Source organism: Anser anser, assembly GCF_964211835.1.
Source record: "Anser anser genome assembly, chromosome: 3".
Classification (NCBI taxonomy): Eukaryota; Metazoa; Chordata; class Aves; order Anseriformes; family Anatidae; genus Anser; species Anser anser.
Genome location: NC_139722.1, coordinates 31,477,152 through 31,500,480, shown reverse-complemented (window position 1 = coordinate 31,500,480; position 23,329 = coordinate 31,477,152). Strand labels below are relative to the sequence as shown.

At 38.8% G+C, this 23,329-nt stretch overlaps 1 protein-coding gene across 1 annotated transcript in view; it reads left to right on the top strand.

The window, feature by feature from the left end:
* Positions 1–3,517: 3,517 nt before the first annotated feature.
* The window catches only part of COL9A1 (collagen type IX alpha 1 chain), a 66,510-nt gene continuing 46,698 nt past the window's right edge, over positions 3,518–23,329 (top strand). The window contains exons 1-6 of the mRNA XM_083832487.1: positions 3,518–3,690; positions 4,014–4,087; positions 5,709–5,786; positions 5,930–6,062; positions 13,626–14,022; positions 23,016–23,093. Of these exons, the coding sequence (XP_083688613.1) occupies positions 3,677–3,690; positions 4,014–4,087; positions 5,709–5,786; positions 5,930–6,062; positions 13,626–14,022; positions 23,016–23,093 (774 nt within the window). The 5' untranslated portion in view covers positions 3,518–3,676. The remainder of the gene's footprint in view (positions 3,691–4,013; positions 4,088–5,708; positions 5,787–5,929; positions 6,063–13,625; positions 14,023–23,015; positions 23,094–23,329) is intronic.

The window sequence follows — 23,329 nt, the reverse complement described above, 5'->3', positions numbered from 1 at the left end:
GAAACCTGACAGCTTGGAAAGAAAAGCTGTTTTTCTTCCCATGCCAAAATTCATAAAATTTTGGACAGAAAAGTACATTTTTATGATGAAGGTAAGGATTTATTGGGTAATAAATTATATGCTGAATTCCAGTGATGTGTTGGAACCTGGCAAGGATTATAGTTTTGCTGTCAATTCAATTACCCTAGACTTTTGGATGTTGGTTTAATTATTTGTTGTTGGTTTAATTAAAAGGCGCTTAAGTCAGTGCAAGTTTTGCCCCTGATGTCAATGAGATCGGTCACAGGTCTAAGTTGTCTTAACTCTTAGAGTGATTAATAAAGAGCAGATCTTTCAGAAACACTATCAGTCATAGCGACGTGCAGTTAATCTCGAACTATCAGAGCCAAAAAAAGTCACACAAGTTCAATGAATGTCATGTGCTTATACCAGAGTCTGTTAAAATACCAAGAGATCAGGCAGCAGTGGTCATTGTCCTATAAGTAAGAATGAAGAAAGATGAAATGTAAAAAATAGATTTTTGTTATTGTGAACTGAATGGTGAATGTGGTCTTAAGAAGCTGAAGTTAAATGGGAAGAATGAAGGCACAATTTAAAAGAGAAGTACCATGTGATGCGGATGTAGCATTTCAGAGAACACAAGATAAATAAAAAGCAGCCTCCCTCAAGTCTTCTCCACTGCCCTTCTCCCCTCCAGCTGTGCCTGGAGGAGCAGGGGCAAGGCTGAGGCCAGCAACCATTGCCCTCCTGTGAGACCACTCACTTGGGCTTTAGCAAAGCAGATTGGACTTTGGTTCCTCTGGTTCCCAAAGCTTGTTCGTGAGCCATCAATATCTGCATGTATGCCTCAAATACTTTTCAGAGGAAGAACAAACTCGCCTAGTCTCTCCTAAAATTCCTGCTTGAAAGTACAAGCCAGTGACACTGAGCTTCTTCGAGACTAGTCAAACAATGAAATGTCAGGAGATGGCTTAACTTAGCCATCCCAAATTGCACTCAGCCTGAGCCTAAACTGAGGGACCTTCTTCTCTGCCACATTTAACAGCTCCTCCTGAGCCAAATGTTGGTTTCTGTGGTTTGTGTTGGATTGCGCCTTTTGAAAGTCTACCTACAGCCATCTCACTGGAACCTTTTTCATCACAGAGAGCAAGCCTTTATATCTGCAAGAGAAGCTGGGTCCACCTAATTTATTTGCTATTTCCCTGGCAAGACCACAGTCTTACCAGACAGCTGTGCAAATGCATGTTCACCAGTGCAAACTACACATAGAGGAATATGGAATCAGACATATGAGGAGGGGATGTGAAGTCAGGTAAGTAAGCACACTTTTAAACAGCTAGTGAGGTGATGACATTCCTGCATGGCTTGTCTTCAGGAGATATTTGAGCAAAGTCACCATACCTTTGCTAAACAACAGAGATATTTTTGGAGAATCACGTTCTATGTTGTTTAATTAATCTACTTTCAACGGTTTAGCAGTTGGTGTTTAGGTGATGAATTCCCAAGCAAGTGGCTAAACAGCAATTACACTGCACTGAAATTTTCTGGAAAAAAATAGTAAAATCTGTATTAGCCTAATTCATAAAAACAGAAAAATACAAAGTGACAAAGAGACATCAAACTACTCACATCATCTGAATGTGTATGCCAGTTGGAAAGGGACTGTCTCTGTGACCCTCAGCAAGGTATACAAGATACCTTCTCCATCTACCTCAGTTTACATCCACATGAAATTGGAATAATATTGACCAGATGAGGGGGCTTTTAAATCAGCTACCACTAGTTTGTCTGTTAACATTTATCGGGCTCTTTGAAGATAATGTGATAACTATTAGTAGAACACCTAATCAGAAGGTTCATCATAGATTGTGAATTTTGTTTCAAGTGGAAGACATCAGGATGCACACAGGACAATCAGAGCCTATTAACATCTTTTAAAGCGTTTTCTCTTTGCTCACAAATAGAATAGCAAATGAGTTTTCCAAGCCTTAATTACACCATTTTATTTCAGTAAGTATGTCTTTTGAAGATGCTGGATTGGGAGAAGACATATTACAGGTACAAAATAACCCCTTGAGAATCGCTGAAATGAAATGCAAATGCAAATGGATTATAGATTTTTCAGAAACCAAGTACGTGTTTTCCAAATTTCTCTGAACAAGCCCCCCTCTGTTTGGAGGGCATTATGTCTGTTTGAATAACCCCAGACACAAGCAATGTCAGACTTCTTTCTGTCATGTGCCCCAAATATTTGCTAATCTATTCAAAGATGGTATAGATATGGTTCCATATCTAACCACTTGGATGGCTTTTTCTTCCTGTAAATAAATTGACAATATTAACCATTTTCAAAGGCACACTGCCTGCCACAACCTACCATTTGATGAGAGAGATGGTTTGGCACCTAACTATCCCATTCCTTCAAAAATCTGTTACTCCTTATAAGCCCTCAGTTCTCTCATTTGTTCTTTCCCATGCCACATCATCCCTTCCCCTTCCTTAAAGCTTCATGGGACTTCCACATCACTCCCTCCTGCTCCTTATAAATTTCTCTTGCATCCTACAGGTATCACTGCATGCCACAACAGTAATATTAGCATGGTGGATAAGTGACTCAGGTTTATGGTGACTTGGGCAAACTTATTGTGAAATCTAAATATTATTTCTCCAATTTTTAATTTTCTTTATTGACAATAGTTTCATCTGCCAATTCTGGTACACATGTCATAGGTTGACCATCATGATGCCAGACTACAAGCCTCCTGGTGTTTATCTTTCTCCTGATGGGGGAAAAAGTGGTGTCACCCAAGATCTGTGATTATCTGTTTGATCGGGCATCTTTGACTGCAGTAACTATCAGGACTTCTTGGCTTTTCACCCCTTACCTTTGGTCTTTTCATGCATACAGATTTTAGTTTCTCTCACTCTCTCTATAGCCATGTGAACAAATGTGAATAAATGTCTTTCTGTGTCCAAACATGTACTGTCTATGGAAAGCAAGTGCTTTATCAAGTGAAGAACAGGAGTCTACTTTGTAGTGCCTGTGTGTATTCCTTAAAAAGGCTCAAGTTTAAGCAATAAAACCCCTTTTAAATAATTGGTTTTATTCAGAGGGATCAGCTGGGACATCTCCAGCTAGGCTTCTCCTAAGACCATCAGATGAATAAATCAGTGAGAGATGAAATTATCTTCTTTATAGGAGTGGTCTCTTCTTCTGAAAGCTTTTAGCCTTAACACCGCGTCAGGGCCACCAGTTTTCTCAAAAATCCCTTGGTACATATAATTCTTTCATCTGCCTCGCTGAACAGCAGACCCTGCCATTCGGTGACTGGCATTGCTTAACTCACGTTTTCTTAATCTCTCTACCCTGATGCTGGCATAAGCAGCAGCCTTTTCTTTGCTCTCTTGGCATCTTTGTACTCAGCTGGCTCCTGAGATCCGCCCTCAGACCCCACCAGGACACACATGTCTATCCAGCCCCCACCTCCTTCCCTTCGCAAGGTTAAAACCGACCCAGCAGCTGCACCTCCCTCCCTGCTGGGTCCTGCATGGGGCAGAAGGAGCAGTCTGCACCCATTCGCACTCTCCTTGACAGGGCTAATGACAGGGAACCAGAGAGTGTGAATATCTACACCAAATATTCACATGAGAGAAGTGAAGAAAACCAGCAGTGAAGATGAAAAGCAACTGGTAAGAGAACAAGTGGGATTTAGAGAAATCTGTAAATAAGAGATTAGAACAGTTAAAGCTGTCTTTGCCAACTGCCTTCTTTGTTGCTTGTTTTCACGACAGCATTATATGAAAGAAATGGTAATAGCAAGACCTTTGTAGACATGTTTTATTATAAGGACAAAGATAAAAAGTTCTCGTGTAAAGAAATTGTCTTGTCAAGTCTGTTAGTAAATTCTTACCTCATGGTTTTATACACTTAATATGCATGACTGAGGAGAAAGTCAACAGCAGAATCTGTCAGAAACTATACATTCATACTAGAGTTTGCTTTCTGTTTACAGGAAAATTACAGCTTTCTTGTACGTGTGTAGTTTTCTGGGGTCTTTCGTCTCAGCTACCATCCAGCAACAATCAAGTAAGGAGATAGACTTTATCTGCCTTTCATCTTTCTGTAATTTTGACTGTCAAAAGAATTATTCTGAGCTTATTCAAAATTAAAATCCTCTCCAGCTAGCCATCACAACAGAAAGATAGAACTCTCTCTCTGTGTGTGTATGTATTTATCTATGTATGCATATGAGAAAGAGGGGAAAAAGTGAGAGCTATGTGTATTATTTTAAGTGCACTATTAGATATATTTTTAAGATAAGGATTAAAATCTGCATATAGGTGGTAGATACATGACACAACCCCCCCCCCCTCCCCCCCCCTCCATCTTTCAGCGCTCCTAGTTAGATATTAGTCTGCTATATATGGCAACAAACTGGTTCCATTTTATTTGCTGGGAATAAAATATAAATGGCTGGATGTCAGCCATAAGTCTCATCAAATAATATAGAAAGAGGCTATTTCTAAGGTGTAACATATCAGCTTGAATGTTCCCTTTAAGCCTATGTTGTCAGAAGGAAACCCACATTTATGGTTGAGCCCTTGCAGCACACAAGAGGCTCTCTGTAGGTTAGAAATGTATCTCCTTCCAACTTGCATGCTTCATTCTTCCCCATCCAGACTCTACTAACATTTTCCATACTGACCTGATACTGGACTTGCACTGAATTCTGAAATTATTTGAATAAATGTTTATTTTCCCTTCTTCCTTCCTTAAATTAGGGGAATCAGTTGGGTCTCCATTTCATTGCAGGGCTTTTTGGCAAATAATATTCAGAAAAATTAGATCTTTAAATTTGCTATCCTCAAACAAACTTCTTCCACGTTCTTGCTTGGGTCAATAAAAAAAGTCTGTAAATCCTTCTTGCCCCTAACGTGTATTTCATGAATGGCCATTTTCTCTGATCAAACGTGGCCCAGTGGATGGTGGGAACACCTGGAATACCAGAGAGGATGGAAGAAGTGCCCACAATTTCTCCCCTCGACAGCCTCGACAGCCTCTTTAGTTGGCATAAAGCTTGTTTAAGTTTCCTTGGGATTAGGAACACTATTGATTTAGGCAGCATTTCTTTTTCTTTTTCTTTTTCTTTTTCTTTTTCTTTTTCTTTTTCTTTTTCTTTTTCTTTTTCTTTTTCTTTTTCTTTTTCTTTTTCTTTTTCTTTTTCTTTTTCTTTTTCTTTTTCTTTTTCTTTTTCTTTTTCTTTTTCTTTTTCTTTTTCTTTTTCTTTTTCTTTTTCTTTTTCTTTTTCTTTTTCTTTTTCTTTTTCTTTTTCTTTTTCTTTTTCTTTTTCTTTTTCTTTTTCTTTTTCTTTTTTTTTAAGTTTGCTTAAACCAAAAAAAGTTCCAGACCTAAAACTCCTAACACTGCAGGTCTTCTTATGCTGGTACAATTATTCCGCCGTAACTCTGCTAGAAAAGAATAATAACTCCCTCATTTAAAGGTCTAAAAAATCAAATAAAGATTCATTTGAAATTTGTAGCTCCCTAGAAACAGATATTTATTTTCTTTGACCTCTGACTTCACCAAGTACACTTTTCATTTATTATTTATAGTTCTATTTAATTCACAATATTCTTAAATTGCTTCAATTAAATTTTTAAGGTGATCTCTGCAGGCACATGGTTAACTAATCCATCCCTTTCTGCAGGACTACCAGCCATCCTGGGTGCTAGTCGGAGAACTGATCTCTGTCCAACAATTAGGATTGGCCAAGATGACTTACCAGGCAAGTATCATCTGACTTTTTCAGGAAATAGCTGCTGTTCAGAAACTCTAATATTCAGGTTATATTCAGCTCTGTCACTGCACAATGCTGAAATTAAATTAAAATTAAAGTTATATTTTGGGCATGTATGTTTTTTCTTGTAGGCTTTGACCTGATTTCTCAGTTCCAAATAGAAAAAGCTGCTTCCCGAGGAATTATCCAGAGAGTAGTGGGTTCCACTGCTCTACAAGTGGCTTATAAATTGGGGCCCAAAGTAGACTTCAGGATCCCAACCAGGTAATTCTCTTTGCTGTTTGACTTTAAAACATACACACACAATAATTTCACAAGTTTATTTTTAAGGGATAGTTCCTCTCTGCAGCTAGATGACCTCATTTGCAAAGTTTTTGGAAAGGGAAAGATGAGTTCAACTTCCATATATATGTATGTATGTGTATATATATATATATATATATTTTTTCATTGAAACTACCAGACTAGGTTGATTCTGTAATAGCAATTTCAGGGACATCTAGGTTGATTCTGTAATAGCAATTTCAGGGACATCCACTTTCCTCTACCAATGGTATTGCTCAGGGCTCCTGGAGTTTTGCCGAAAGAAATATATTCACCTCTAGGAACTGAGGCCAAAAGTAGGGAGGTGAAGCAAGGACAACAAGAGGACAGTAAGGAAAGTTTTCTCAAAACATTGAAACAAAGAGATCTTTCTTATGATGTAAAGACTGCAGAGATAAGAATGGAAACTTTGTTGTTGTTGTTGTTTGTTTGTTTGTTTGTTTGCTTTTTGGATAACTGTTACATGCATGTTCCTGTCTGATTTATGGTCACTTAATCTATAAAAGATGATAGCTATTATTTAGCATGTCACAGGCAAATTGCAACAGGAGCCACTATTTAGGAATCTAATTACGTTTGTTCTTTAGAAGCCAGGATTGGTGCAGGTGAACAAATAGAGACAGTACAACAGGGTAGAGAAGTCTTTGCCAAACTTAGGCAACCCTGCATTCTGGTCCAGCACCTGATGTCATTAAGAATGCCTTTAATTAGCAATTGACTGGTGTAGCCGTCATTGGACTACTGTTTCAGCTAGAAATATTTGGAGATCAAAGTATTTCTGTTGCACGCCAGCTATCACTGACAAGTTTTTCTTGCTGCAGTCTTCCCTGGCTTCTGCCTCCATAGCCATTAGGTTAACCCAGTTTCAAGTTTAACTGGCTGATTGCATTGGACTCATGATTACTTTCCCTCACAGTGGCAAATCAAGGCTGCTAGTGCATAAAGGTGAATCCAAACACAGAGAGAAAACGGGATCTTCATTTCACGAAAAAATGTAGATTCTCGTATTCTCAACTTGTGCATTTTAACTCAGAAAGAGTCTGAAATATCAAAGCCATAATATTTTCATTTTTAAGAGGGCTTAGACGTATTGCTGTAAATGGCTCTAGTGATATGCTTGACACAGACAAATAATCTCTAATCAAGCCTGTACCAACTGTGTTAATATGCTGTGACATCTGAGCTGACTGCTGCCACTGGACATGTTGGCTCGGTGTGGTGCTGTAGTATCAAGGATTTACCACATTCATGATGCTGACTGGCACCCTCAGACAGCGCTGTGCTGTCACACCGCAATGGTAGCTCACAGTTTACCTGAAATTTCAATTTCCCCCTGGCTTAAATTATAGTCATGTGCCCTTGAGCTGAGTCCCTCACCCCACGGAATGTGTAAATGCTTGAGTCCTCATAGCGCTATAGGTGTGCTTCTTCTCTGTCCCTGAGCCAGAGCTTGCTGTGCTGCTCCAGTGCTATTTTACATCATGCCTCTCAGGTGCTGACTCAGAAGTGAAGCTGGCAGCAAGGAACTGAGGTTACCAGTGCAGGAGAAGCACGTCTTAAACCAGCCTGGCATGATGCAGCAATGTTCCCTTGTGGCCAAGAAGGCCAACAGTATCCTGGGGTACATTCGGAAGAGTTTTGCCAGCAGGCCAAGGGAGGTGATCCTGCCCCTCTACTCAGTCCTGGTGAGGCCACACCTGGAGCATTGTGTCCAGTTCTGGGCTCCCCGGTACAAGAGGGACATGGGAGACTGGAGCACCTGTTGTACGAGGACAGGCTGAGAGAGCTGGGCCTGTTTAGCCTGGAAAAGAGAAGACTGAGGGGAGACCTCATCAATGTGTATAAATATCTGAGGGGAGGGTGTCAGGAGGATGGAGCTGGTCTCTTTTCAGTTGTGCCCAGCGACAGGACGTGAGGTAATGACTGCAAACTGAAGCATAGGAAGTTTTAGCTCATTATGAGAGGGCATTTCTTTCCTGTGACGGTGACAAAGCCCTGGCACAGGTTGCCTGGAGAGGTTGTGGAGTCTCCTTTTCTGGAGATATTCAAACCCCGCCTGGATGCCATCCTGCGCAACATGCTCTAGGTGATCCTGCTTGGCAGGGGGGTTGAACCAGGTGAGCTCCAGAGGTCCCTTCCAACCTTGGCCATCCTGTGACTCTGTGTGATTCTGTGAAAGCCCCCTCTACCACCACCTCTATAAGGCAATGTGCCAGGAGGGCTCCTGAGGGGTGAGGGGGAGGCGGTGGCTGGCCAGGGGCAGAGGGGCACAGCGCGGGAGCTGTCTGCCCCTGTGGGGCTGAAAGGCCACCCACAACGGCTCCACAGAGCACTGGGACCTCCTCCCATGCCCTCGTCCCAGAGGGGAGCAGCCATGTTCCTGCCAAGGCCTCCCACCTTGTGGAATAGGAAGGGCTGGCCCCTAACTGAGCCTATGCTGCTGTAAGGCGTTCCAGGCTTGTGAGGCCTCTGCATGTTGAAATGGCAAGCAAGCCAATTACACTATCAGCCCATAGGTCCTGCCTGTCACTGTTCATTCAATGTGTATCAGGAATAGTAAAATTTAGGCTGGTGTATGATCATTATACCGACCCGTATTAGTCAACATTGCTGTGGCTATGGCATGGGAATGAGAGCTCAGTTAGCTGGCTACAGCTCAATATATTTATTTAGTCTTTGCTGTAGGACTAGCTTACACAGGAGCTGTAGGACTTAGCTTTAAAAAGCTTGCATAGCTTCCTTAAAAAGCTACTAAATTGCAGGTTGGTCTTTTTGCTGCTTGATATACTTGCCAAGGTCCAGAAGTATGTCCCAGAATTAATAGAATGGTTGCACACAAGTCAGGACTTAAGCTTCTCCCATCATCCAAATAAATTTCCATTGCCTTTGCTTCTTCTGGTGGAACATCTGCTGAACAATCGACGTGGTATTCTTAGTGTGATAAGAACCTGTGACACTGCTGTGACTTATATCCATTTTCTCTGATACAGTGAACTTGTAATGTTTCAGTCTAATCTATGTGTCTTTTGTAGATGTCCACCACATAGTAAGTACAAAATTAATACTGTAAATTTGAGTAATAATTGTATTGATTTTTAATTGCAAGCTTAAAAAATATGTGATAACAAAGGAATATGTTTGTAATATGTTTTTATGTGGGGAAAAAGGCTAGCCACCTTTTTGCAGTGGATGAAGTCTTAATCCTTTGACTTCACAAATGGGAATCCCACTGCAGGTGTCATGTCACAAGGCCCCTAAGTCAACTTCTGCATGGATAAATTAATGCCAGAGAATGTTCCAAGGCATTCGTACATTATCATCTACACTGTTAAAATATTGTGCAAGACATTGACATGGTTTTGGTCCATACTAATTAACACTCTTTACACAATTCCTGGGTACTGCTTGGCAGTTAGCATTAGGCCATGGACCTTGGACCGTGTTGCATGTGGTCATTGTGTTTTGGAAGTAAGCAGTACTTTTAAGTAAGCATTTTTTCTTGCCAGGTGAACTTAGTATCAGAGAACAGTTCCAGGCACATTGAATTTAGTAGCATGAAGGTGGACAATGAATCTACGAACTATATCTCTTTGCCTGCAGTCTCTTCTCTGCAGAAAGGAGAGCAATATAAAAATGTAAACTGCCTTTTGAACAGTGCTTGTTCTGAGGTGAGTTGTGTGCTGTAGGCAGTTTTAACAGATGACTTGACAAACATTAAATAGGAAACTATAAAATGAAAATAAGAGGTTTATAAAGCTTTTTCAGTAAACTTGGAATATGCAGAGAATTTCATAAGCTGATTTCCTGGTTTTCTGTTTGGCAATAATGCTTCCCTGTGAAGTAATGCTCCTCAAATGCCTGAAAGTGTGGTTTTCCTACAACCAGACACTGAAGTTCTTTGGGTACTTTTCCTTTTGCATTACATGTAAGATACCTTACGTAGTACTACTCCATTGATATTGATGATGACACTCTAATGGAAAAGAAAAAAATGCAACTAAGAATCTAATTAGCTCACAAGAGAAATAATTAACTCAGACCTGGATGTTTCTGAAGAATAGAGACCAGCTGAGGGTAATGAGTCCTAGCAAATGGCTTCTGGCTAATGACTTTGGACAATTGCTTTTAAAAATGCTTAGTTTTCTACTGTTATTACGCCTTTTTTTTTTTTTTTAATGGCTGCCAGATGGTTCCTGCTAGGTCAGCTGTGATTCTAGGCTTCAGGAGGTACAGATACAAACGTCTCCTGCTTGAGCAAAAGAACCCACACCTGTGGGTGTATGATACTGCATTACCATGGGGTTGGTCAGAGGGATTTCTACAGCTATTTCTAGTTGATTGTACTAACATTTCTAAAATCTTAATTTAGCAAAGAGTAAGTTATCACAGTGGGAAATGGGGCCCACCTAAGAAACTAACTCTTAAAGAAACATAATAAAGCAGACAGTTATTTTGCAGTATGTAAGTCAGTAGTTAACATTTTAAAATACTCTGCTGCTCTTAATGAATTCTGAAGACGATGATGTTATTTAGTGCTTCCGCTGCCTAGTCAGTTGAATCATATTATTTGTATTGATGTCTGCTTTGTAGGACTCAGCCTTAAAATTTTAAAGAAACGTTGCTGGTAAGCACTCAAGCTATCAGAATAATAAGATTATTAGGTATTCATGAAAAAAGAAAAAAAAAGAAAAATAGAGAGTAGTGTTTCAGAAGTTTCCTTAGATGAATTATAGATGGGGGAAAACCGTGTACTGAAATACATTGATAGGACTAAAGCCAATGGGATTGCTTTTCATTACCATGGGAGTAACAGAGATGAGAATCTGTCTCTGCTTTACTTGAATTAAAAGTATAAATCTTACACAGTTACAGTCCCACATAGAATACATTTCTGGTGTTGGTCAAGCTGTGTTTAGTTATGCTGATATTTCGCCATTAGTCTAATAGCAGCAGCTCTTCTGCTTTGTTATTATTATTATTTTTAATATAAATATTCGTGTTTGTGTGCTGACTTTTTACTGTTTTATAAACATTTCTTATACTTTAGTTTTATTTTACCAATGTCACAAAGTCTTAAACAACTTCTCTTCTTTGTATATCACTTGAAAAAGTTAAAGTAATTCTTTTCTATTTTAATTTCTGAGTAAGAAGGAGGACCCATATGATGGCTTGTAAAGCACAAACACTGAAGTTAAATATGGTGCACAGAATCCTTTTGCCAATCTGGTATAAACATTTTCTTTTTTATGTAAAAAAGCTATAGCTATTATTTCTCTCTTTTCTTTTTTCTTTTTTTTCTTTTTTTCTTTTTTTTTTTCCTTCCCCTCTTTGTTTCATTTATTTTTCCCAGTGTGTCAGCTGAGGTGAGAATCTGTGTAATATTTTAACCAGTGTTACCATGAGAGTAAAACTTATCTGTGCAGAGAAGGAATGCAAGTCTCTCTTCAGAGGATCTGGGATTAGTAATGCTTCTTTTAGCTGTAAGGCTTGGTGTGTCTGATCCCCCAGAGACACTGAACTTGATAGAAAATGGAAAATCACATGGAATTTAGTTTAAAAATTACTTAAAAATAATACCTTTGATAGCATAGTAGTAAAAACAGCTGTTGTGCAAGAACATACAGCGGGATTCAGCAAATGAAGAAATAATTAGCTTGGGTGAGCTAAGGTTTTCGCAGTAGAGGAGACTGAAATACTTGTTTAAGAGATATTATAGAAGGACACTAAGGTCCATAAGGGACAGGCTGACAGGATCAGGAACTTAGCAAAGTTTAATGTGCATCAGAAGGGGGATAAGGAGTGTACTTGCAAAGCAGGAAAATATATATAAATATGTTGCATAAGCTAGAAGCCTAACAAAAGGAAGGACTGTGGGCAGCAGTAAACGCTGGAAAGTGCTCAGAATATGAGGAAAGATAAAGTGTCCACACATCATTGACATTTGCATTTAAGAAGGCATGATACAAAACAAAACACAACATGACAAGCTAGACAAAATCCTATCAAACAAAGCCAGCTGGGACAGACTACTGCATCTGCAGTCACCAGCAAAATGAGTCACAGCGAACCGCAGACAACTTGAAGATGCTGGCAAGGAGCCCCCTCTCCCACCTGTGTATATCTCTGCACCTTGTGCAAGGAGATAATCTTCCAGCCAAGTGTTCCTGTTCCTCATACACCAGCTTTCCCTGCAGCTGAAGTACATATCAGACTGCAGGCTCACGGGGAAGGAGCAGAAACGCTAGCAGTTCCAGTGGTTTATTATTAAGGTGAAGCTGCTGCTGCTGACAGGCTTTCCCAGTCCTTATGAAATCTTGGTGAGACTGTGCCGTCGCCTGCTGGAATATGATTGTACTACAGCTTTGGGCACATTAACACCACTAAGAAATGTGAAGTACTACTCTCTTACCAACTCACAAGCCATCAAGGATACAGAATAAGAACTAGTTTTCTCGTTTTTTCCCCTTTTTTATCTCAGCCTAAGGCTGGAGGTTCACTAATGGCTAAATTCCTGCTGAGGTAGGATTGATTTGCCACTCAAAAATAATCTTTGTTCAAAATGCCTGCTTGCCTGAGAAGCTATTTTAATGAATGCTGGTGACTCTGCATGTCTCCATACAGTCAAATGTCAAATACAATTTTTTGTCTGTGAAATTCTTAAATGTGGATATGCGGAAAATAATGTGTCAATGTCAACTCAATTCTGGCACTACGATCTTACCATTTATAGAATGTGAAAAGGCATCTTTTAAAAATATTCTACCGGTTTCACTGACACGTTTGAGCTAAAAAATGGCATCACTATTTGAAACAGTGATACAGCCAGTAGTACATGTTTGTGTTTCCAAGTCTCACATGTTATAGGAGTAGCAAAACAAAGAAACATTTTATATGTGGCAAATCTTCCCCTGCTACTTGTAGCGTCGTGGTTCAGTGCCACAGGACACAATGCATTTTTAATGTAGGTTCTTACTGTGCGCGTGATTGTCGGTGAATGATCTGTTGCATGATTACTGCTGAAGTGATAGCTAATACATTAACAAAGTGGTTATTGTCAGGCTGAACAGGAAAATGCCTTTGCAAAAGACATTCTTATGTCTTCAAAAATAAAAGCAGTTGTACACTATTTACCTAGTCAATTGAAAGTCACACTAAGTTGATTTTGTAAGTCTAATATTAGAAACAGCATGGTTGTAGGATATACTTTCTAAGTGTAAAGTACTAGCCTGCTGTTGCTTGATCCATTACACTTCAAAAGGGTTATCATAAATATTTCATAACGGAGGAAGTAGAACCCACATTTCTGAATCAGTTTATTTTGCCATCAGTGACAGTAATGACTCAAAAAGATATACCATTTTGGGACTCTTCAGGTGGAAGAGTGCTGATAAAGAATGTTTGAAGTATGGTTCTGCTGAGGACCTGATTTTCATTACTCTGTTGTGGTATGTGGAGGTTTTCAGAACAAATACAACAAATTTACTGTATTTTGATCCTACACAGTGCAATATATTCCAATGGATTGCCTGATGAATATTCCTTTCTTACTACTTTCCGGATGAGTGGACCCACACTTCAGAAATACTGGACTATTTGGCAGATTCAAGATTCTTCAGGAAAAGAACAAGTTGGAGTGAATCTTAATGGTCCAATGAAAAGTGTTGAGTTTTCTTATAAAGGAGTGGATGGAACTCTCCATACTGCATCATTTTTACATTTGCCTTTCTTGTTCGATTCCCAATGGCACAAGCTTATGATAAGTGTGGAAACAAGCAGTGTCACACTTTTTATCGACTGTATTAAAATAGAATCCCTAAACATAAAACCAAAAGGGAAAATCAGTGTTGATGGCTTCGCTGTGCTTGGAAAGCTTAAAAATAATCCTCAAATTTCAGTTCCGGTAAGTATCAAAATCTTATATTACTACAAAAAATGTTTTACAAGATCTTTACACTTAATCTTTTTCATGGAATGCATCTTCATATATTTTCTGAAGGCATAAAAGGCAGAAAATAACCCACTTGGCAGGTAAGTACTAACTTTGATTTTCAAATTTTGCACATATAGATATCCTGTGGAAGGTAAGGGATCACCCAGGTTATGTCTGAATTTCAATAGTGAAATGTTTTAGACACCCACACTTCTGTCACTGGATTCTGCTGTCAGATATATCAACTGTGTGTTCCCTTGTTTGTATCATATGTGGAGCTTGATCTAGAAGGAAACCACAGGACATGAGCTTGGGGACTCTACTCACACCAAAGAGAGCAAGAACCTTTCACTCCTGTGTGTGCACCAACCATCAGCAAGAGATAATTAGTCCTGTCTCTGTCAGAATAAATATTTTAAATTGTTAATACAAAGGGAATATCTCCTGCAAGAGATTGATGGAGGTCCTTATTTGCTCAACTCTGATGTTCACACAAGAAGTAAGAGAACCATGTTCAAATTGGTGCTAAACCAGAGATTTATCTTCATTTATCTTCACTATCTTATACCTCAGGAAACTCTTCCAATCATTGTGTTACCTGGTATGATCCTATTGACAGCATCATTTTCTCTTTAATTAGCTTGATTTTTTTTTTTTTTTTCCCAAAAAGACTGACCCAGAGTAGACAGCTAATTCTTAAAGAGGGTTCTTGTTAATAGGCACCATAGGATGCATACTTCTTATCCTGTATCCTGGAAGTATAGCATCAGAGTCCAGGTCCAATCCAAGTGAAGGGCCTAGCAGAGCTGAGACAAAAAGCCCACCCAGCTCCACAATACTTCTCCTGGCTGCCTCAGGACACCCCATTCCCATATCCTGACTTCTGTGAATCTGCTTCTTAGATATTAACTTTCCTTGTGCATTGTACTAGATACCTAAACTCACTATAGAGGGTTCCTTTATTCTGTGTAGCAAGACTAGGCAATGAAATTCTATTTTATATCCTGTTAGAGGATTTAATGCTAAAAATATCCCCTTCGTGCTACTATATTTTGGGGAGAGTTGTTTTGATGGAGAAAATAACATTGGGGCTGGCCTACAGAAAATATTGAATGCTTTTGTGACCTTCTACCAAGAAAACTGAATCTGAAAAACCCAAGGGATTTTATTATTTGGTTATCTGATTTAGTTTCCAAGATGAGTGATTAATATAAAACACAGAGAAAGTGACATACCTATAACTTCTGACAGAAAACAATTTGTAGCTGTCACATCTGCATTTTGCCTTTTAGACATCTGTGAAAGTGTTTTTCTCAGGCAGTGTTTTTTCAGCTAATGAGTCATACTGCACTTTATGCTGAATAATAGGAGAATTTTGTCCCATGGTAGCATTAAATGACATTTAAGACTTTGGAAAGGCTTTTTCTGCGTTTACTTTGTAGATTAAAATGAAATAGTTTCTGTTAAATAATAGTTACTGTTGAAAAAAATGCAGAAAGCAATTGCAAAATTCCATATATTTTCCTGTTTCTTTTCCAAGGATCCTCTGTAAGTGTCTTAAGAACATATAAAATGAATAGTGAGGTATAGGGCATTAATTTTAAAATGACTTGAATGGCAAAAAGAGAATTACATGCTTAATATATTGTAAACATTTCTCATATTACTACACAGCAGATTTGCAGCAGCTTTGAAGTAAAACGCGTGAAGTGAGATATAATCTTGCGTTAACTATATCTCATGTTATTTGACAAAATTGAATAAACTTCAAAGGCCAAATGTCACAAGAAAAGTATCCTCTCATACTTTGTCACTTCTGTATGTATAGGCAACTCTATTGCACCAGATAGAAAACAGATTTACTTGAAAAATGGTGAGAGAAAGCTGCCACAGATGCCTGAAATTGGCTGCCTAGGTATGTTGCTATAGATGTGGATTAGGAGACATCAGTAGGTGAAAAGTTACAGTAATTCTGTTGAGAACAAAAACTGATCTTTGAAAATTTCATTCAGAAGTAATGCTGGAGTTGATACCGTTAGTATTAGCTGCATGCTTTGCTGACTGCTCTGAGGGATATGAGTAGATGAATGGATGGATGGGGTGTTGAAAAGTTTACATATTCTAGGCATGACCCTAGGATGAAAAAACTTCTACCCTAATATCATATTCTTCTTTGGAAAGACATCTAGATTAAATGAACAGAAGGATGTAGGCATTATGTATTATAGCACCCAGTATGCAGTGCTACAGTAAACCATGACCTCAAGCTAGACACACAGACACCCCTTTAAAAACAAGGAGGGTTTCTGTTGCATGTTGAAGTAATGACTGGAAGTGTCAGCCTACAGACTAGGAGAGAGATGTGGTATTAAGGTGACATTGGCAAGAACTTGGATTTCTACCCATTCTTCATTGGTGCTCTGGATGACACCGATTAAGGCAGCCCTGCAGAGAAGGAACTGGGGGTACTGGTGGATGAAAAGCTTGACATGAGCCAGCAGTGCACACCTGTAGCCCAGAAAGCCAACTGCATCCTGGGCTGCATCAAAAGAAGTGTGGTCAGCAGGTTGAGGGAGGTGATTGTCCCCCTCTGCTCTGCTCTCATGAGACCCCACCTGGAGTGCTGAGTTCAGCTCTGGGGTCCCCAGCACAAGAAGGACATGGATGTATTAGAATGAGTCCAGAGGAGGGCCACGAAGATGATCAAGGGGCTGGAGCACCTCTCCTATGAAGAAAGGTTGAGAGAGCTGGGGCTGTTCAGCCTGGAGAAGAGAAGGTTCTGGGGAGAGAGACCTCATTGCGGCCTTTCAATATATATAAAAGGGGGCTTGTAAGAAAGACAGAGATTTTTTTTAAATTTTATTATTTATTTATTTATTTATTTATTTAAACCAGGGCCTGTAGTGGCAGTACAAGGGGCAATGGTTTCAAACTGAAAGAGGGTAGACTTATATTGGACATTTAGGTTTTAGGTAGGCATTTTCATGATGATGGTGGTGAGGCCCTGGCACAGGTTGCCCAGAGAAGCTGTGGATGCCCCGTCTCTAGAGGTGTTTAAGGCCAGGTTGGATGGGGCTTTGGGCAACCTGGTCTGGTGGAAAGTGTACTTGCCTATGACAGAAGAGTTGGACTAGATAATCTTTAATGGACCCTTCCAACCCAAGCCATTCTGTGATCCAATGATTTTGGCTAAGATTAAAGAGGTTGGGAAAAGCAGCAGAGGAAAATTAGAATTTTATCCTCCTTCCTCTTCAACCATGTGTTTTTGCTTGTTTGTTTTGCATCCCTGTGTTTTGCAGAAGACCTACTTTTTTTTTTTTTTTTTTTTTTTTTCCTCCAGTGAGGCATACAAACAAGGAGCAGTGCATAGGTTGGGCTCCTCAGACGTTTTGTAAGGGAAGAGTGTCCAGCATTAACTTCTGCCTCATCTATGCTTAAGCACTTACAGCATTAGGCACTAGTATGAAGCTCCTTGAGGTTGGAGGAATGTTAAGTATGGGTCACACTGCTTCAAGGATGAAAAGACAAAATGGTATTTTCACTTATAATTCACCATTTATTGTGCAAAATATTTGTTTACCCCTTTAAAATGTTTATGGAAATATTCAAACTTATTTTGCATTTTGTGAAAAAAATAAAATCTTTTGCATAAGGTAGGCCTTAAAACTGAGGAATATGTTCCACATTTTTTGACAAAAAGTGCTGGAACAAACTACCAAGGAAGGAAGAAGGTAAGCATCACATTAAATTTTTAAACCAAGTCTGCACATCAAAAAATATCCTTTAATTCCGACAACATTGTGGGCTTAACATAGGACTCACTAGACAGAAGTGGCTTGTTCATGGCCTGTACTCTGAAGTGAAACCTGTCAGTGGTGATGGTCCTGCCTGATACTATAAAAATGTAGATTTAGGAAAGCCATATGCTCTGGAATTATGATAAAGAAAACTCACAAGATGATGGACTAGAAACTTTAAAACGTCTTTTTATACGGCACAAGTTTGTGTTTTGGCCTGTGTATTTAGTTTCTCTTTAAATGGAGTAAATAAATCTATGGTTAGGTACGTTCTAGGTTTATCCTATAACTTGCTTGACTATTCTCAGTTTAAGCATCTCAGAAGTCTTGGTTATTTAATATGTCCCATGCACAATTTCTAATTTATTTTCAAGCATTGTTAAAGTATATGACTTCCAGTGTTACAATTTTTAAAGGACATAAGTTATGTTTCCTGGTTTTCCTCTTTTTATTTATTTATATATTTATTCAGTATTCCATGAGTGATCCATTTATCTTGCAGAATAGGTCAACTTCTTACACGTACGCTATAATACATGTCATTTTAAAAGAGATTCTTTATGGCTTGTTGTTACTGTGATTGCTTCTGAGAGTAATAGAGTTCCATTAGAAACTCTGGCTTGCCTTTGAGTGTTTACAAAGATTTATCCCAGGATTTCTGGAATGTTTTATAGAGGGCAAATTTTTATACAGGTTTACAACTGCATTTTATCTTTTCTTAGATAAAAAAGAAAATAGTTCTTTTTATCTAAAAGTAATTCAAATAATCGACTATAAACTCTAAGTAATACAAGATATATCATCAGTTCAAAACTGAAAAAGAACTTACCTCTTGAATCCTGTATTTGTTAAGAAAAGGTAAGGGCATTCATTTCCTACTGCTGAAACATTAACTGCTGTGAGATGATGTAAATTGCCTTAGTTTCTGTGATTTCAGAGGCACTACCCTGATGTTCTTATAACGGTCACTAAACACTTTGCTGGAAGTGATCCTACATCATTATTTAATTGACATTTAATGCTGTTGACTACTACCTAACTTCTAACATATAAGAGGAAACTGCTTATCAATATTTGTTGAACAAGGATTAATTTACACTATTGCACAGATTATATCCATGTATTGTAAAAAAAATTTTTTTTTTTTTTTCACTCTGTGAAATCTCTCAGGATAAGATATGTTTAAATAGATGTAGCTTATTTCTGGTCGCTTAAGAACAAATGTGCAAACAGTTGATAGCAGACTTCCCTTAGAACAAACAGATATCACTGATGAAAAACAGCAAAACCTCCACCTGAAAATCAATTAGCTGAACTGTAATTCCCCCAAAGTACTGTTTTTCTTTGAATCATCCCTGAGGCAGCAGTAACCCAGCGGGGCACAGGGAGCCAGCTCGTCCAGAAGGCAGCTGCAGACATGCTCTGATTTACCCCCAGAGGAATGTCACAATTTCTCTTAAAGTCTATGGTACTGTTAAATGCTTCGCCATCGGCTTATGCTGCTATACTGAAAGTAGTACTCTAGATATTTAGGTCTCACTTAGATTTACTAAACCTTCATATCCCCCATCTAAAGCCAACTATAAGACAAGTGAATTGCATAGCTCTACTACTGAGGTGTGCAAAACTGTGGGCATTTATGGGCATTTCCATAAAACTGAAGAGGGCAAAACAGTGAACTGACAGACATAACCAATCCAATTATATATGAGTTAATAATTTAAAATGAAACTGAAATCCCATGAGAATTTTGGAAAAAGGATGTCAAGGCTATTGACCTATGGGTCTTAACCACCTATGGGTCTTAAAAGATTAAATTTTAATAACTCTGCTTTATTATTATCCTTGGTTTATCCAAGGTTCATTTCTGAGAACGTTGTGCTTGTATTTCATCCTTAATAACACTTTGTACTGCTTTTAGAGAACATCTACTCCAGACATCTTCAAAATGGTGGCATCCTTTAGATCCTAAAAAAGCCCAAAGCAAAATAATTACCAAGAAACCATAGTTAAAAATAAATAAATAAATTAGTGCTGACTGACCAAGCAACTGTGAACTAAGATATGTCAAATTAAAACTGCGTATTCAAAATACTACAACTGCTTTCACATTCTCATTGTGGCACAGTGTTTTGTAAACAATGCTAAGTATTTTATTCTGCATGTGATGCCTGCCTCTTTTATTAAGACTTATTTCTGTTTGTTTATTAATCTCATGAGAGTACCAGGCTTTACTTAATGTTTACCATTCAAACTCCTTCTTGAACAAAACAAAGTGATCAGTTTTCTGTTTGGCCATTCAAGAATGTTGGAAGGAAGCATATGAGACATTAAAAGGATCTTCTGGCTCAGCAAGTTAAGTTTCTACTGTAGCAAGTTGTCCCATTTTACAATCTCATTAATAATGTTTCTGTTTTAATATTGATTTTGTACAAAGTTGAAAAACTTGGTTCAAACTTAAAAATGTAGATGCATTTGCTAGTAGTATTCTCCTGAGACTTGGGTATTGGCACTGGGAGAGTCATTCATCAAAGTCTAGGCCAACCCAGCAATTAGCATTTTCTCATCTCACATCTTTCTTACCTTAGTGCAGAAGCCAAAAAAAATCTGAAGACAACCCCCCTGCCACACACACACGCACACAAAGAGGCAAAGATTATCTATATATTAAAAAAGCAAAACAAAACAATGTGGTGATGCAGGTACCAGCTGCTGGTAGTATTCTTTAAAAGTAGTTTTTCAGAGTGTTTGCAAATTTTGTAGCACTTTATAAGTTGCAAATACAGCTCAGGACTATTGATTTCAGTTACAGTTGTTACTGATCAGCCTTTTGGCATAACCCATACCCAGACACTTCAGTTCAAGCAACTAACCTTTCCTCCTGTAATGATGAATGCTATAATGAAGAATGGCTATTTTGATATAAATAATTTGTTAACACTATGTAAGAATTATGAGACAAAAGCAGGAGTACAATCCACAGTGGCATGTCTGCCTTTGTCACAAAGCCATCCTTTCTTTTTCTATCACACTTTGCCATATTCACTTCCAAACTTCCAGTTTCTGCAGTATGTGAATCATTTCCACAGCCATGCTTCTTTGGTCTGGCGAATGAGGCAAAAGTTCTGAGGGAAGAAGTGTGGAATCACAGTTTCAGATTACACACAGAGGAAGTGTTTACAGGCAATCTTAATTTAGTATTTTGTGGCTACTTAATGGATTACTTTTTAATTTTAATATTATTAAATGATACTCAATATCATTTTGCTTTAACATTAAACAGACTAAATGGAGAAGAAAAAGATGTCACTTAGAACCACACCTACCCCACTTAAATCAGAAACAGGTTATTATTTAAATCAGAAATAGATTATAAGCACTGCTTTAGAGGCATTATGGACCTCTCTGCCCCTGCAAATTGAAGGGTGAAATATTCACCCTTGAAATATTCAAGGGTGAATAATGCAGACTCAGCATCTAGTGGTATGGTATGAAGTAAATTATTATCTGGGGGTCATTTGGTCTCATTTTTATGCCTTTTTATGATTCATCATCTTCAGATTCCAGCTAACCTCTTATTTTTATCATTGTATTGCTGCCTATTAGTATGAAATTATAGTATACGTTCAATTCTTTTATATGTCTATTATGTCGTTCAGTTGTCTATTATGAAGGACTGGAAAAGGTTTTAAAATGAGAACTGGATAAAGGAGGTGAAGAATTGACTCACAGATAGTGGTGTCAGATAACACTGTAGGTAAAAGAAACTACTGCCTCCTTTGTGCTGTTCGCAGCACTCTGGAAACTGGAATGGCTGTGCTAAATAGAACAGCAGAGATGTGATAGCAAGGAGTTCAGGAGTGGCAGCAGAGAAGTGGTGAAGGTGAAAGGAATAACAGAAAAGAAACTTGTGGACATGTGGGTGTCTTGCAGAGATCTTAAAGGACTTCAGACTCAAAGCCTTTTTCAGCTACAGCAGTCAGCATGCAACTAAGTCTATGTAAGGAAGGTGTCAGGAGAGGAAAGCATCTCAGTGACAGTCTGCTTTCTGCATCAGTCACAGGCTGGGATTGAAGAAAGCAAAGAGATATCTTAGAGGGAGCGCAGGAGGCAGCCAGGAAGCACTAAGACATTATGTTGTGGGAGAGATGGTGGGAAGCTGCTTTAGCTCTATAGAATAAGAAGAAAGATTGAGAGAAGTGGAAAAATAATAAATGAAAGCCCCTGGCTGCTCCCACTTTTATTTCAGTTTCTCAGAAAAACAAATCACAGTCTTTTCTATACCAGGACTCCATGTTGCAACAACAACAAAAAATCTTTCTTTTCCCCCAGGTAAACCACTCATTAGTGGGTCATAAACCAAGTTGGTACTATATATGATAGAAAGTGAAAACAATCCAAGACTTTAAAACTTGAAAATAATAACTATGCACAGTGCAATGTGCTTTTGGTACTTAAAATCCCACTTGATGCATTATAAATCAGATGATAACACCTGTGAAGCTGTGTATTTGAGTTATTTGATAACTATTAGCAGAAGATATGTATTTTTTATCCATGTATGCTCATCAAGAGAGACTTGGTGGCAGTCTCTGAGAAGAGATTGTCTTAATCTTGTGTCATTTTCCAATGCCATATAAAAATTCAAAGAAGATGTGAAATTTCACAGATATATATAGCTTAATTGCAGAGTGTTGTTACTGTACATACAATCCAGTTTTCTGAAGCCCTCACACTTGAACCATCTGTTTCTGCCCTCAGACCTATCACTCCTCATAGACTTAACCATCCAGTCAGAGAAAATCTTCTGGGGACTGTGTGTCTTTTAATAAAACCACCACTATAACATAATATGAGATAAATGCCTGAGCTCATAAGAACATCTTTACAAATAAATGATGGATCTCACCTCTTCTTTAAATCCCTCAGCAGGTTTACGCCTCCTCTATAAAATGTCTTCAGATTTCGGGGCTGGAGGGATGCAGGGTGGCGATCTGCTCTGGAGTAAGCCCCAGAGGCTGAGCCAGACCACGCCAGTGGTTTGTGCTGAATTGCATCTACCTGCCTTTCAAAACACATCATTAGCTGACCAGTGCTCGTCCTATTAAAACCTTGTCAAGTGTGTCCCCCTAGACTGATTTAATGTTGTTTTGTCTTCCCCACCAGTTTGACATCCAGTGGATGGTGATTCACTGCGACCCCCTGCGACCCCAGCGAGAAGGCTGTGGCGAGCTCCCGGCCCGGGTGAGCGGCATTCCCAGCCTGGCACTGCACAGCCAGGCTGCCACCAAGTCTGTCCAGCCCACAGGAGCCTCGTTTTTCCCCCTCTGTGTCCAGAGATGTCTATTTTCACCATACCTGTGTGAAATTTGGTGCCTTTAGAAACCCAGCCCCCCATGAGCAGCAGCCTCATTTTAACTCTTCCATGCCTTCCTTTCTTTTCTTCTTCACTCGCTGCTCATGCCAGAGACTTTTGAAAG